This window comes from Typha angustifolia, chromosome 2 (genome assembly GCF_048772165.1).
Source record: "Typha angustifolia cultivar Huaian chromosome 2, ASM4877216v1, whole genome shotgun sequence".
NCBI classification, from domain to species: Eukaryota; Viridiplantae; Streptophyta; class Magnoliopsida; order Poales; family Typhaceae; genus Typha; species Typha angustifolia.
Window position 1 is genome coordinate 598,756 of NC_133240.1, and position 13,461 is coordinate 612,216.

The window sequence follows — 13,461 nt, forward strand, 5'->3', positions numbered from 1 at the left end:
AATAAAATCATAGAATTACTCACTTTAATTTAAAAATAATAAATAAATATAACTAACTAGACTCAACTGAATTCCTTGCAGAACCTCAGGGCATCGATAGATCCATTGATTGAACGCGAGCTCCTAGTCTACAATGGCACAGCCTCCCTCGAACGCGAGCTTCATAAGAAGCAGCTCTCTCGGAGACCTTGACATGAGCTTCATGAGACGAAGCTCAGACGATGCTCTCCAGACCGGTGCAACATTTCAGACGAGGAAAACGAAGAGAAGAGAATAGTGTAGAAGAAGAAAACGAGTGGCCACCGAAAACGAGGCATCCAAATCATTACTCAATAAAACAGTGAACTTATAATTTAGAAATAAGCAATCACCGATTAAATCGATCATATATTTTTAGTGTTGCCTTTAGATTTTAGGCTTTGGATCTCTAAGATAAAAATAGACGAAAGAAATAGATAAGTACGTAAAGAACTCTAATAATAAATTCATAGTTCAGGGAAAAAAAACGAGAAATATTTATGAACACCGAATATAGTTTGCAGTGTAATTAACCCTGTGGCCTCTAATATTGAGAGAGAAAAAGATTAGTATAGTAAATATTATCATTTGATACTTTTAAATCCATAAGAAAATTAAAAATAAAAAGAGAAATAATTTACACTTCGAATATCACAAACTTGGGATATCCACATTAGATCATTTGTCAAATAAAGGAGAATCTCTGCAATATATTCATAATATAATTGATAATCTACCAACAACAAACAAAAAACCTATTAATCCAAATAGAACGCTACTATATATTTATTTTTTAAAAGAAAAATACACATGCACGTACGTACGTAGAACAACAACGACAGCACGGAGTAATTATTTAGAGATCCTCTCCATCTACAAGTACTTGTTCCTCTCCGGCGGACGCGTCCCATAAGCGGCCGCGTACCCAGGCGGGACGGCGGTTGCCGCCGGAGACGCCGGCGCTCCGATGGGTTGGTGGTGGTGAAGGTGATGGTGCGCGAGGGTTTCTTCCCGATGCTGGGCTTTCTCTACATGCATCTCCATCTTGGCCTCCGCCTCCTTCGCCTTGGCGCGCTCGTGGGCGATCTCCTTCTCCACCTTCGTCCTCACCGCCGCCGCCTCCATCTTCTCCTCCACCTTCGCCTCGTGGATCTTCACCTTCTCCTTCGCCGTGCTCACCACGTCCTTCACCTTCTCCTTCGCTGCCTGCATCCTCTAAATCTCTCTCTCTCTCTGTCTCTCTCTCTTAATTCTTTCTTCTTTGGAGCTTGGTTGTCTCGTGACGACGCTTATCTAGTGGGCACGACGTCGGAACGAGAGGTCCGAGAGACGCCACGTCGCGTCCACGTGGCGTGCATGCAGAGGCTACGTTCTTCAATGTCCGACACGTGGATATAATGTCAAAAATCCTGCTCTTTAAACTTAACCAACTTGATTTCGAGTTAAATGTGTTAGAATAATAAACAAAAAGTTAACCTTTTTAATGATCGTATCAGTATCAGGTGAGTCAAATTGTTTATGATCGAATTCGACTATAATAAATCTAAATTTATTGAAAAAATCTTTTGAGTCAACCGACTAATCCAAGTTATTCATTAGTAAAGTGTCAGAATATTTGGTTAGTTTTCGACCCATTTCAAACAGTTTATGTAATATTGTGAAATAGTAGTACCTTGATCATCTTAATTAAGTTTTTTAGTTTTAATTAGTTAAATTTAATTAACTAATAAAATAAGACTTTATTTCTATTATTTAATCACCTTATATGATTCTATGTAACCGTTTGAAATAAGTTAATTTTGATAGAAAACCTTTAAAATAATTTTTTTTGTTTTACAACAACTAATTCAAAAAATAATTTCTCTGATATTTAATCACCTAATATGGTCCTATGTAATTAATTTTAATATAAAAACCTAAAAATAATTTTTTTTTGGTTTCACAACAACTAATTCACAAAATAATTTCTTTTGTGAAATCCTTTGTCTTATGCTTATTTTATCTTAATCTTTCTAGCTTTTATATTTTAAGACATTATAAACATTCCAAAACTAGATAGTATAGCTAGCAAAATATTTAATATTTTAATTGCTTTATTGCACATAGATTATGAAATTTTTTAGACACACATATGTATTTAAAACTTATGCAATATTTTTAACCCTTTGCTTAAGTAAATATGCAGAATAAAAATCAACGAGTAAACCAAATATGAATATCAGGATTTTTACGTGGAAAATCTCAACAAAAAAAAAACCATGAATCTAAACTCGAATCAAATTAATTGCTATTAAATTATAGCAATTTGTAATACTAACTTACAAAATAACCCACCAATTCCTATGACTTTGTTTAACTCAATCTTAATCGCTAGGGCCTACAGGTCACTGTTTTACGTGATTGATATTTAATCTCAGTAACTCTCGAGACTGATTTTTCGCCTTAATGACTTTTAAGATGAAAATCTTGATGTGTAGAAGATGAAACAAACCTTAGTCAATGGACCCTCACAAATTGCTGATACTAATTTGTCATTGTTTCTTCAAAAACTTCACTTCAAAAGCAATAATTGATATCACTAGTGTCATGGCATCTCAACCCTTATATGCATTATAAAAATAAGACCAAATACAAGTCAAAATAGGTCTCATGTAACCCAAAATTTGTAAGTTATATTGGGGTATTCGAACGTGGCCGGAGTGCTTTTGAACATATCAACTTGTTGTCTCAAATATGTTTGAACAACCGAATATGCACTTTTGTATGTATAAAATACGCCGTGAATTTTTTAGGGTGCACTTGATCGGCCCAAATCGCACTTTTGTATATGTGAATGCATTGTGAATTTTTTAATCAATATTTGAACGCGCTGTGAACTCGGTAACTTATCTACTTTAAATCTCAAAAATCTTCTATCCAAATGTTATTAAAACTTATAGATATGTTTATGTATATGTATAGAAATACTTATAATATTTTGTACTAATTTGTCAACACTAAAAACCTAACGGATTAGAACTATTATAGAGTCGTGCGACCCAGATAAATGTTAAAAAGGATGTGTCAAACTTTAGCCAAACTACATATGGGTAAAATATATTTTTCTCATATTTGAAATCAAAACCACTGACTCTGAGTTGCAAAATCCCCAATTGCCTTGTTCTAGTGTTCAGCTCATAGGAGCACTTGTGGAATTGTATAATTGGGCCAATTGATCCATCTCTGAATTCCTTTTCAGAAAGAACCAGAAGTACATTGAACTTAGCTTCAAATAGAGGTTGAAGACTACATATCATGGTGATCAAGATATTCTTTTAAATTATCAAGTTGTGTACTTACACATCCCTAGGAAGGTAGATTATTAAATCACCAATGGCAGAAGAGAATGTAGGATTTTGTTTTTTTTTTTATGTTTTTATGTTTTTAAATTACACACAGTCCAATATGAGTTCAATCCAAGCATTTTGATCTTGTTTATTTCTCCTTGTATATTTATGCTCAATTACTCAACTTCTTACAATAGTCTCTACAGTTATTTTTCTGAAGAAAATCCATTGAAAGATGCAATTTCTGATCAAGGTAATCATGCTCAAGTATCACAGCAGATAATAACATGCCATTAGAAAATTCAAAAATTTCACCAAACACTTGACAAAGATATAGCTGATGTTCATACTCAAATATAACAAGTTCAGACAAGCACCAAAGTGTGAAAAATATAATATCTCAACTGTCCAAATCGAGGGGAAAGCTTTTGTTCCTTCAACAACCTTGGAAGCTAAATGATACCAAAACTGCATTTTATTCGCGAGTTGACAAGAAATGGAACTCCTAAAGAAAGACCTCTATACAAATCGAGCGAAGAGAAGCTAGATAAGTGGCAATCTTCACCCTTAAGATCAGCATAAATTCCTTAGGTAACAAGAAAAGTCGACGTAGTTTTATTAGTCAGGAGTACCGACATTATTGATCTTAGAACTTCAGTTACTAGATTTTTGTTCGGCGCTTGGTAAAACCTGTAGGGACAAAAATATCATCTGAAATTATAATTGGGAATGCATCAACAACATCGACAAATACTAGCTTATGTGAATTGGAAATATACAATCATATAAACAATGTATAAGTCACTGATGATGTATGCAGAGCAATTCAGTTCATATATCTGTCAATAATTAACCAGAAGAAGAAAAAAAAATTGAAATAGAGTCATAAGATGGCTAAGGAATAACAGAAGGTTGTGTGGACGAGTACGAACCCCAACTGATGTCACAAAATTGCATACTGCACATTTAACGGATCTTGCTCCATATTGGTACATCAGCAGCATTCGGCAGTTTCCACAGTTGACATGTGCGATCTGATTTGCTGCAACCAACATTTGAAATTCATTCCTTATGTAAAATGAAACCTAAGTTGTTAAATGGCTTTAACTCATTAAATCCTGAGCTACTTCTTTTGTAATCTCTGAAACAATTGGATTTATGTAATCTCATACTTTTTCTTTTAACATTGTTATCCTGCAATGACTCATTCCATCACCAGTCAATATATATCCAGGAATTCATGAATGTTCAGCATTGCTGTTTCAGAAGACGATTTGATCTCTCTATGATTGTTACCATGTAGATGATTATCAAGAGAATCACTACTTCCTTTTGATTAATTCCTTTATCTTGTCATTCTTACTTTAGATGCTGTTCCGAAATAGGGTGGTTTTGAATGTTGATGGACTTCATTTTTCAATCATGCTTAATTTACAAGATCAATTGAAACCCAGATAAACCAATGTCTTTTGCTCACCTTCAAGAGCCAGATTGACAGTGTGACAACAAGAACATTGAACGCTGGTCGCTCCACGTATGTACATTAAAAGAGTGTGGCATCCTCCGCAAACTAACTGAGCCATTTCTGTTCCTGTCCAATGTCAAATAGGTAGTTTGTGAGAAAAGAAATTAATTCTCCTTGACTGAGAATCAGAATAAAGAACGTTAGAGTTTCAAGCATGAAATTAACACATAATCATGACAATCTCATCCAGATGTCTGTTGTGCAGTACATTCTGTGTAATAAGTTAATAAGAACCTACTTCCTTGTAAGGATATTATCTACGAGAATCAAACAATTGTGCAGAAGTACATATATATCCAAATCAAATATGTACAGCCAGCTCTAATCTCAAATTAAAAACCATTAGAAGGTCCATTGGAGTAGCATTTATTTACCAGGATTAATGGTTCTGGTTAACTACTCTGAGTTTTGATGACCCTTTTGACATAATTCCTATTATTCCCATGATCATCAAAGATAAGAATAGATAGTATATAGGTTAGAAAGTTAGAAGCAAGTGAACACATCAATATTTGTACAAAGTATCCCATGAGCATTCACACTAAAGGAATACCAAAACTTAAAGAGTGACACCAAAGAAAGGGAAAGAAGATCAAGTAACTGTTTAATTTTGGAAATATACCAGGAGGAGGTACAGAAGTCACAGCACTGCAAACAGCACAACATACAGACGTTGCACCTATCGGATAGAGAAGGAGATTTCGGCAGCCTGAACATACCAATTGGCTTTGTCCACCTGTTAAAAAGTAATCATTCTATCAGCAATCTAATCTTCTCAAGGAAAAGTCAAGCATTACATTTGGAGTGACTTGTAAAAGAAAACACCTATTTAAACCCCAATCAGAGGCAAGAAGATAAGAATAAAATGTAAATAAACCACCCTTTTGTAACTTTCTTCTATGAACTTGTAAGTTGCTTTTTTATTCATATCTCCAAAACTTTAAAGTGTAAGTTTCTGTCATATAGATATTATCCATGCCTAGTTCTCTTAAAAATAGGTATTACAGCATGATATGGTACTTGGGTAAAAGAAAACTTCTACCATCTGTCAGTCTGTCACAGGATGTTAGCCCATAAATCTTCAGATAAAAGTAAGAAATTGACAAGTGAAAGATGTATAATTGTTTGCAAATAGTCGATCCAAAACTGTAAGATACCGAACATTTTTCATATATTCTGCAAAATTGCTGTCATGTGTGAAAAGGAGCATATGTAGTATTGGACAGTCGTTCAGAGTCCACACATTAAGATAACATATCACAATCATGCAGCACAGGATCTAAAAGGTGGCCCATGTTTGAATAAAGAATGAGTCAAAAAGACCTACTTTGTGAATCTAGAGTAAGTGGACAATACATCTCAGCACAGGCAGGATTAGCCATTATAATGAGTGAATCAGGTGATAACTAAGTGCTGAACCAATAGGGTCTTTCATACTTGTCTCTTTTGGACATGTAAATTTGCAGCAAAACAAATTGTCACAGGAGTTTCAGTTAATCTAGATACTTATTTTCAAGCTGATTAATAAAATTACTACCTATTCGTCAAAATTGAGCACCGATAATTATTCCTCAGAGTTCAATAACAAAACCAGATATAAAAGCAATCATCTTAAATAAAATCTTTTTTTTTTTTTATAGATTCTTGGCCTGGATTTCCTAAAAAAAGTGGAAAAGGTGTAATCTTTCAATATATAGAAGTAGGAGATACCATTTGGTGGTGTGACTGGAACTGGAGGTGTTGGATATGGGGCAAGAGGAACTGGCATTGCTTCTCTAGATCAATACCTTCGCACAATACTCCAGATCCTAGAGTCTCAAGCAGAGGAGAGGTATACCCAACTCCTCTATCCACACCTATTCACAATTAGAAGGGAAGATTAATCAGAAAAAGCAACACAATGAGGGAAAAAATGCATCAAGAAAATGGAACAGAATTAAAGCTATATCCAAGCTCCACAAATTCAAAGGAAATCCACTGCATTCTTAGAAAGTAACCAAAGCAAGATGCAAAACAGGCTAATGAAGCACCTTTGTATAGTATATATGTACATAAAAATATGTGCAGACCACTGAATTCCTTCAGTTCCAGATTAAGCCTTTCAGTCCTCCCTCTATCTTCTTTGCTCTTTATCTTGCTATTGTTTCTCTTAGAGAGAGAGAGAGATAGAGAGAGAGAGAGAGAGAGAGGGTGGATTGAAGCCACAATCTCAAACTCTTGTGTAATATATATATATATATATATATATATATATATATATGATGTTCCACAATCCAATAAACCAAAGCTACCTAAAAAAAGTACCCACTAACTTAACTTTTTCAAAACAATAGGCTTGGAAAAAAAAGAAGACACAATAGTATCAATGAAATTGAAAAGAATGATAAATGCACCAAGCTAAATGCAGGGCTACATGGGTTCAACAAGTAGCTCAATTTGAACCCAAAAAAAAATATTATATCTTCTCTTCTCACAGGGAGGTCTTTTAAACTTTTGACATTTACTCAAAAAGGGTGAAAAAATTAGTAACACCTGATGCAAAATAGTGAGAAACAAGTAATCAAATCTTGCTGTAATTGTAATTGGAATAGAAATTTAACTTTTGAAGGATAATATGAAGAAACTACTAATTGAGCCAGAGAGTTTTGGGTAGTTGTTTGGTACCATAGATGTGTTGCTCAGAAGTGTATTAATATTATATATATATATATAGTGATTATCTTATCACAGTAGGCAAAAGCCTCCTGTTTATTTATTTTATTTTTTAAAGTTACAGTGGCTGGAAATATAATCCCTCCAGGCACGTGAGAAGCAGATGCGGAGAAACTAGAGGCCGTGGAGCTGCCACGCGCGGCGTGACAGGTCGGCAGACTCGTACAAGGAGAGATAACCACAGACCATTGGGTCCCACCTACGTGATCCCCACCCCCACTCGGCCATTTGAGCTGCAACTCTCTCTCCTCTTACCCTCTCTCTCTCTCTCTTACCTTCTCTCTCTCTAGACTCTGCTATGCCATTCTCACTGCTGTTATACTCAAAAAGATTTTTTTTTTTTACCTCTTTGGTTTCCTTGATTTGAGAAGAAGAATTAAATCACTTGTTTTGCTTGTATGCCCTTGATATATAAAATACAGGTTTTTTGTATAGATATTTTTTTAATTTTTTTTAATGCGAAGCTCCCTCTCTTTTCTGGTGGCCATTCTCGTCGTTTGTATCACTTTGCCCTGTGTTGTCATATGCCACACTGTCGTTTTTTCGTTGCTCTACCATCCCTCGGCTCTAGCTATCATACTCTCTTCATGGTTGTGTTGCTAGATTTTTATGAAGTACTTTTAACTGTATTTGTTGTGATGCCTTTATTTTAATCTGACGTCTCTCCTTCCGCTTCTTATTGCCTGAATTTAGGTATTGTGCATTTTGTGGGTTTTGTTTAGTTTCTTTATTTCGCCTTGTTGTAAGTTAGTGTGTCGTAGTTTTTTCTTCCCTTTTTATTATGATGAAGGTTAATCTTAGATCCTCCTACCTTAAGGGATTCTTAAAGCCGTGTCTCAAATTGCTAGCTTGATAAAACATGTCGACTGACTCAGGACTCTCTGCTCTTGTGAATCTGCCTGAGTTATGCTTTATTTTTTTTTTATCTTTTTGTGCTCACAGGTTTAATACTTTGTAGCGTTGTCAAATATATAAGCTAAGTGAGGGGCTTGTGCTCTACCCTCTTTCTGTGTATGCTATTTTACTGTTCTATTTTGTATTTGCCGATGGGGATTATACTTAGAATCCGGTGAAAGAAGATGCAGTGTATTTGCTTAATTGTCTCCCAATTAGTGTGAAAGCATTAGAGAGATATTAACACATTCAAAAGCTAGCTCTCATCTTATTTAATCATATCTAGTAGGTGAATAACATGAATTTTACAAACAAAATTATTCCTGTACTTTAGTTTATATATATATAAATATATATATTCATAAGAACAAGTTTATTTAAATGCAATATATTTTGTGCAATTATTAAATTGCCTTTTTATTGTACTCACTGCATCAATCCCTTTCCTGTATACTTATGAACACACAAAACATGGGACCATTCCTAGTCCATCCCATGTAGGAAGTCTCTAACATATGCTTTCAAATTTTAATAAGGTGTTTGTTTAGGTGGCTAAGAATTTTAATCTCAACTCCCTCACCTACTCCTAAAAGGTTTATTGCCTCTCTTCTATTAATTATCTCAACATAATTTCATAAAATGAGTAGATAATTAAATGAGCCCAAGAGCATATCTATAGCTAAAATAGTTCAATGTTTTTAACTGAGACAAAAAAAATTCACAAGATGAGAAGAAGAATTCAAATTATTAATAAAATGAGAATGATAATTAAATTATTGTTGTAATTAGAGCATACTTCTCTTTTTTTCAGACTTATTTTTGAGGATGAGGGGGAAGAATTGAAATCTTAATTATATTGAACTGGACTTGATTAACAGCACCATTTGGGTTAGAATATGGTGATTAAAACCATTGATCCCCAAAAATTCAATCATATATCTCAACAAAACCATGTAAATTTTAAAAAGAAACAAAACTTTCTATATCAGATGGACAAGAAATGGTCCCATGTTCTGAGGAGTTGAAATGTCAACATGAAAAGGACTAATTCATTAAGCACAATCAATAATATATTTGTACAAATTCCAGCCTTATACATAAGTTTTTTCTTTTGTTATATAGTATATATGAATCAAACCACATTACCTTTGTTCTTTTCATATGTCACTGACCTTGCCTTGAAACAGATCCATGTCAATTTCTTACCTATTTGGGAACTTCTCAACTACCTCACATTTTTAGGAGGCAAGAATATAAATGAACTCTTCACAACCTCTCCATTCATCACACATATATATATATATAATACAAGAATTTATAATAATTAGTTTATTCTACGAGTAAGTTTATTTCGAGTTTGGAATATTTGCGCCAGTCCACAAGAAAGTATGTCATCATTGTAGGCAATGTTAAATTGATTGCAACTTCCTCCTCGACAAAAATAAGGTGAAATTGCCTGTCTAATTGAGTGAAATTCTTCTGTTTTTACTATGATATTGGGTTTTGGAGATTGAATTATCTTGAACAACAAGACAAATACTGCAGATCTTTCTCTGACTTATTGAAGAACAAAAAATCTATGTCCATGTCTTTTTTTTATCTTTCACAGCATTAATGATTTGGTCTAACAAATTATTTGTCTAAAATATCTAACCCAATTATTGTTGCTATTGCTAGAACAAATGCACTTTATAAGGTTTGTCAAAAAATCGACGACAGAGATGCGAGAAAAGCTTCATCTTGTAACAATAGAAACACAGAAGCATCAATGTCTTTTTTTTTGTTGGCTATCTAACCTTAGAAAGAAAATATGCAACAATACCATTTGGGTTATAGTATTGTGTTAAATGGGGAGTTGAGATTAAATTCTTAGACCACCCAATTGCTACAATTAATGACAAATTTCAGCAGGCATCTCAGAATCAGTTCTTCTTATAAGTGATAGACAATAACTGGTCCCATGTTTCACATACTATCAACTCGAAAAGGACTAATGCAGTAAATGCAATTCAATGATTGTAGAAATATATATCAATTAAAGACACTAAAAATGCCATCTAGCATATTCCTATCTATATTTTTTCTGATGTATAACTCAGACATGGATCATGTCTCTCACCTGTAGTTAAAAGAACCAACATAATATCTGCGACGATTGTAAACGTGTTACGGTTTTTGATCGTTGCTTCTCACATATTAGGAGACAAGAAGTAGATAAAAGACATCTTTCACCAGGTCAGACGCATATCGTTCGTCCAAACTCTAATCCTTGCAACTGAATCAAATGAGCATGTAAATAGTCTAATTCCTCTCATTATAATTTACAAGATACCAAAAAGTGTTCATTATTTTGTGCTAGTTAAGCCATCCAACCTATCCATTCTAGCTTTTCACTCATTTTTAAGTGCAAATTTCTGCAGGTTATAATTTCTTTTCTCCTAAATCAGATAGTGCTCTCTAAATTGACCTGATATCACTAGTTTCCTACTTATAATTTTTTTTTTCTATTTGATTTTAAAGCAGTTTGGTGTCTATGAGAGGATGTGTGTATTGTTCTACTGATTCATATCAGCAACCTAAAAGAAGTATGCAGTATTTGACTTTGCCATCAAAAAGGTAAGTGAGCTGATATAAGGTGAATGTAGTCAATGGTAATGGATGTCACCTTCTGATAGAAGCCCAAGATCTAATAAAGATACATTGTAGATTTGTAGTCAATGGTAAAGCCACCCAATTAATTTACATGCAGTTCCCAACTTAAAGAGTTAGATAGATGTAAATATGTAATTTTTCAGTATATATATAAAAAAAATCCATTATTTTGTATGAATAATTTTATTGATATTGGTAGGTAAGGAGAAAACAAAGTCATATAGAAGAGTGAAATGTTATTATTTTGTATGAATAATTCTTCACTTTAATTTCATAAACAAGCAATTCTAATTTCAATAGCTAGAACATTGAACCTGAAAGACTATAGCTGATGATGAGACTTTTTTTGGGTCAGATGAAAAAAAAGTATTGACAACATTTCATTAGCCTATAGGCATGCCCAGTTTTGTTCAAAATGGATTAGATTAGCATAACTTTCCAATTTTACTTTTGAGTTAAGTAAAGAAGCAGATTAACCTCATCCATCTATGGCAAAGATTTTCTCTTTGTGGACCAAATAACATTGGAAAATGACATTCTTGTTATATCTTGAATAAAAATAAAGGCATCCAATTTAGGTCACTGTCAGTAGAAGATAAGTTTCATACACCTTAGAAGAAATTAATGGCAAGAACTTAATGAGCCTTAGGCTGGTCATTATCTCTTTCTTATCAGGTGACAAGATCAAAAAGTGATCAATTAATTGAACAGCATGAGGTGCTACATGACCAATGAAAAAGAGATGTTTATGTCATGCTAGCATGAATATATATATAGATTTTTTAATTAAAAGCTTATAGCATACCATTTAATTAATTCCAAAGAGATATTACAAGCTTGATATACAGATGAAAAGGCATACAAGATGGATATAAAAAAAAAAAAAAAAATTAAACTGAAATCAGGTTCATATGTGTAGAATCAATAAAGGAAATGAAAAATAGTTAACTTTTCAATTGTAAGTGACAAAAAAAGAGGATTGGGCTAATTTTAACTTAAACTTTAAGTGGTTAGGACCAAGTTACAATTGTCAAATTTTTCATTCAAAACTAATGATGGTTCATTTGGTATCAATATCTTTTTTAACAAATAAGTTGCTAAGTAATCAAACTATTTCTACCATTCTCCTACTAGACTACACTTAGCCGAGAATAATTAAATCTTTTTATATTCTCATTAATGGTTAATTAACAGTTACAACCTAGTAAACTCCGTGTGAATTAAATACTTAAGTTTAAAGTACGTGGGAGTAAGTTAAAATCAGGCGAAATCATAAAAAGGTAAATTGTAAATTACCCAACAATATTTTATTGGAACTCTACTATCCAATTAATTCTGAACATGATATCCATCTCAATCAGATTTCGTAACAATCACTCATGCATATACTATATTATATATAGCATCTCCTTGACTCTTGAAAAGAGTTAACCACTCACTGGTCCCTCCACTGATAGCAAATTTGAGTACAACTGCAAGCTGCTATGCAAGGGACTTTGGAGAAGAAAACAATCCATTCTTGGGACCCCATCTCTCTGCAAGTATTAATGCTCAGATTCTGCACTCACATATCCATCAAACTTAGTTGATGCTTACTAGTTAAGAAAGATTAGTGCTTGTGCTTTGCTATCTTAAATTGCACTCTATGATGTTATTGGTCAATGAAGTTCTGACCATCATCGACAGCATTCTAGGATGCTTTCTCAGAGACCCAAATATTTGGTCCTTTTTCTTTTTTGAAAAAAAAAATCAAGAGACAATGGCATTATTTTAAAGGATTTTGTCTCTGATGAGAGGATGAGTCACAAATTAATCATTGATAGAATGCAACAAATTTTAGCTGGCGTGGCATAGGTACTTGTCCCATGCTAAAGTCACAGAAAATGCCATGTTATTTGTCCAACAAGAGATACCCTATGCCTCAGCCTTACCTTGTTAATGAATGGCCACAAAGAATACACATGCATATTCTGTGTGTGTGTGTGTGTGTGTGTGTGTGTGTTGTGGACTACCATCCTCATGTCCATGTTGGTCCTAATAATTGTAGTTACTCTACTTCACAACTTTCACATGATGCAATCAATTATGATAATGAGACCTTAGGGATCCACTTGGTTGCTGAGTAAAGCAGTAAAGTTCATGAATTAGCTCCCATTTATTGATGAATTACAGCCAAACCAAAATTTTATATGTTTCCTTCTCTCTCTAAAATATACGAATAAAAGATTGATATATATAAAAATAGGAGCTTTGATAGAGAATGCACATTTATAGCTTGATAAAACTTAATATAAGAGCTAGATTTTTGGGCATTTGACAAACCCTAACCCTAGC

At 33.6% G+C, this 13,461-nt stretch overlaps 2 protein-coding genes across 2 annotated transcripts; both read right to left on the bottom strand.

Annotated features, from left to right (window-relative positions):
* Positions 1-711: 711 nt before the first annotated feature.
* On the bottom strand, positions 712-3,530 carry LOC140777072 (uncharacterized). Its single transcript, XM_073120976.1, has one exon. It carries the CDS (start codon positions 1,228-1,230, stop codon positions 892-894), a length of 339 nt encoding a protein of 112 aa, XP_072977077.1. The 5' UTR covers positions 1,231-3,530; the 3' UTR covers positions 712-891.
* A 136-nt stretch (positions 3,531-3,666) lies between these two features.
* LOC140777063 (protein LSD1) lies at positions 3,667-7,077 on the bottom strand. Its single transcript, XM_073120964.1, has 6 exons — positions 6,900-7,077; positions 6,580-6,725; positions 5,492-5,605; positions 4,822-4,935; positions 4,277-4,386; positions 3,667-4,034 (listed from the first exon to the last, which is right to left on the bottom strand). The coding sequence occupies exons 2-6, from the start codon at positions 6,635-6,637 to the stop codon at positions 3,999-4,001; spliced, it is 432 nt and encodes a 143-aa protein (XP_072977065.1). The 5' UTR covers positions 6,638-6,725; positions 6,900-7,077; the 3' UTR covers positions 3,667-3,998.
* Between the last annotated feature and the right edge of the window lie 6,384 nt (positions 7,078-13,461).

Coding starts and splice junctions, on each gene's coding strand:
- LOC140777072 (XM_073120976.1), bottom strand. CDS start 1,230: ATGCAGGCAGCGAAGGAGAAGGTGAAGGACGTGGTGAGCACGGCGAAG.
- LOC140777063 (XM_073120964.1), bottom strand. CDS start 6,637: ATGCCAGTTCCTCTTGCCCCATATCCAACACCTCCAGTTCCAGTCACA. Junction 5,606..6,579: donor TCCAGTCACACCACCAAATG/GTATCTCCTACT, acceptor ACTTTTTAACAG/GTGGACAAAGCCAATTGGTA. Junction 4,936..5,491: donor GACTTCTGTACCTCCTCCTG/GTATATTTCCAA, acceptor GACATTGGACAG/GAACAGAAATGGCTCAGTTA.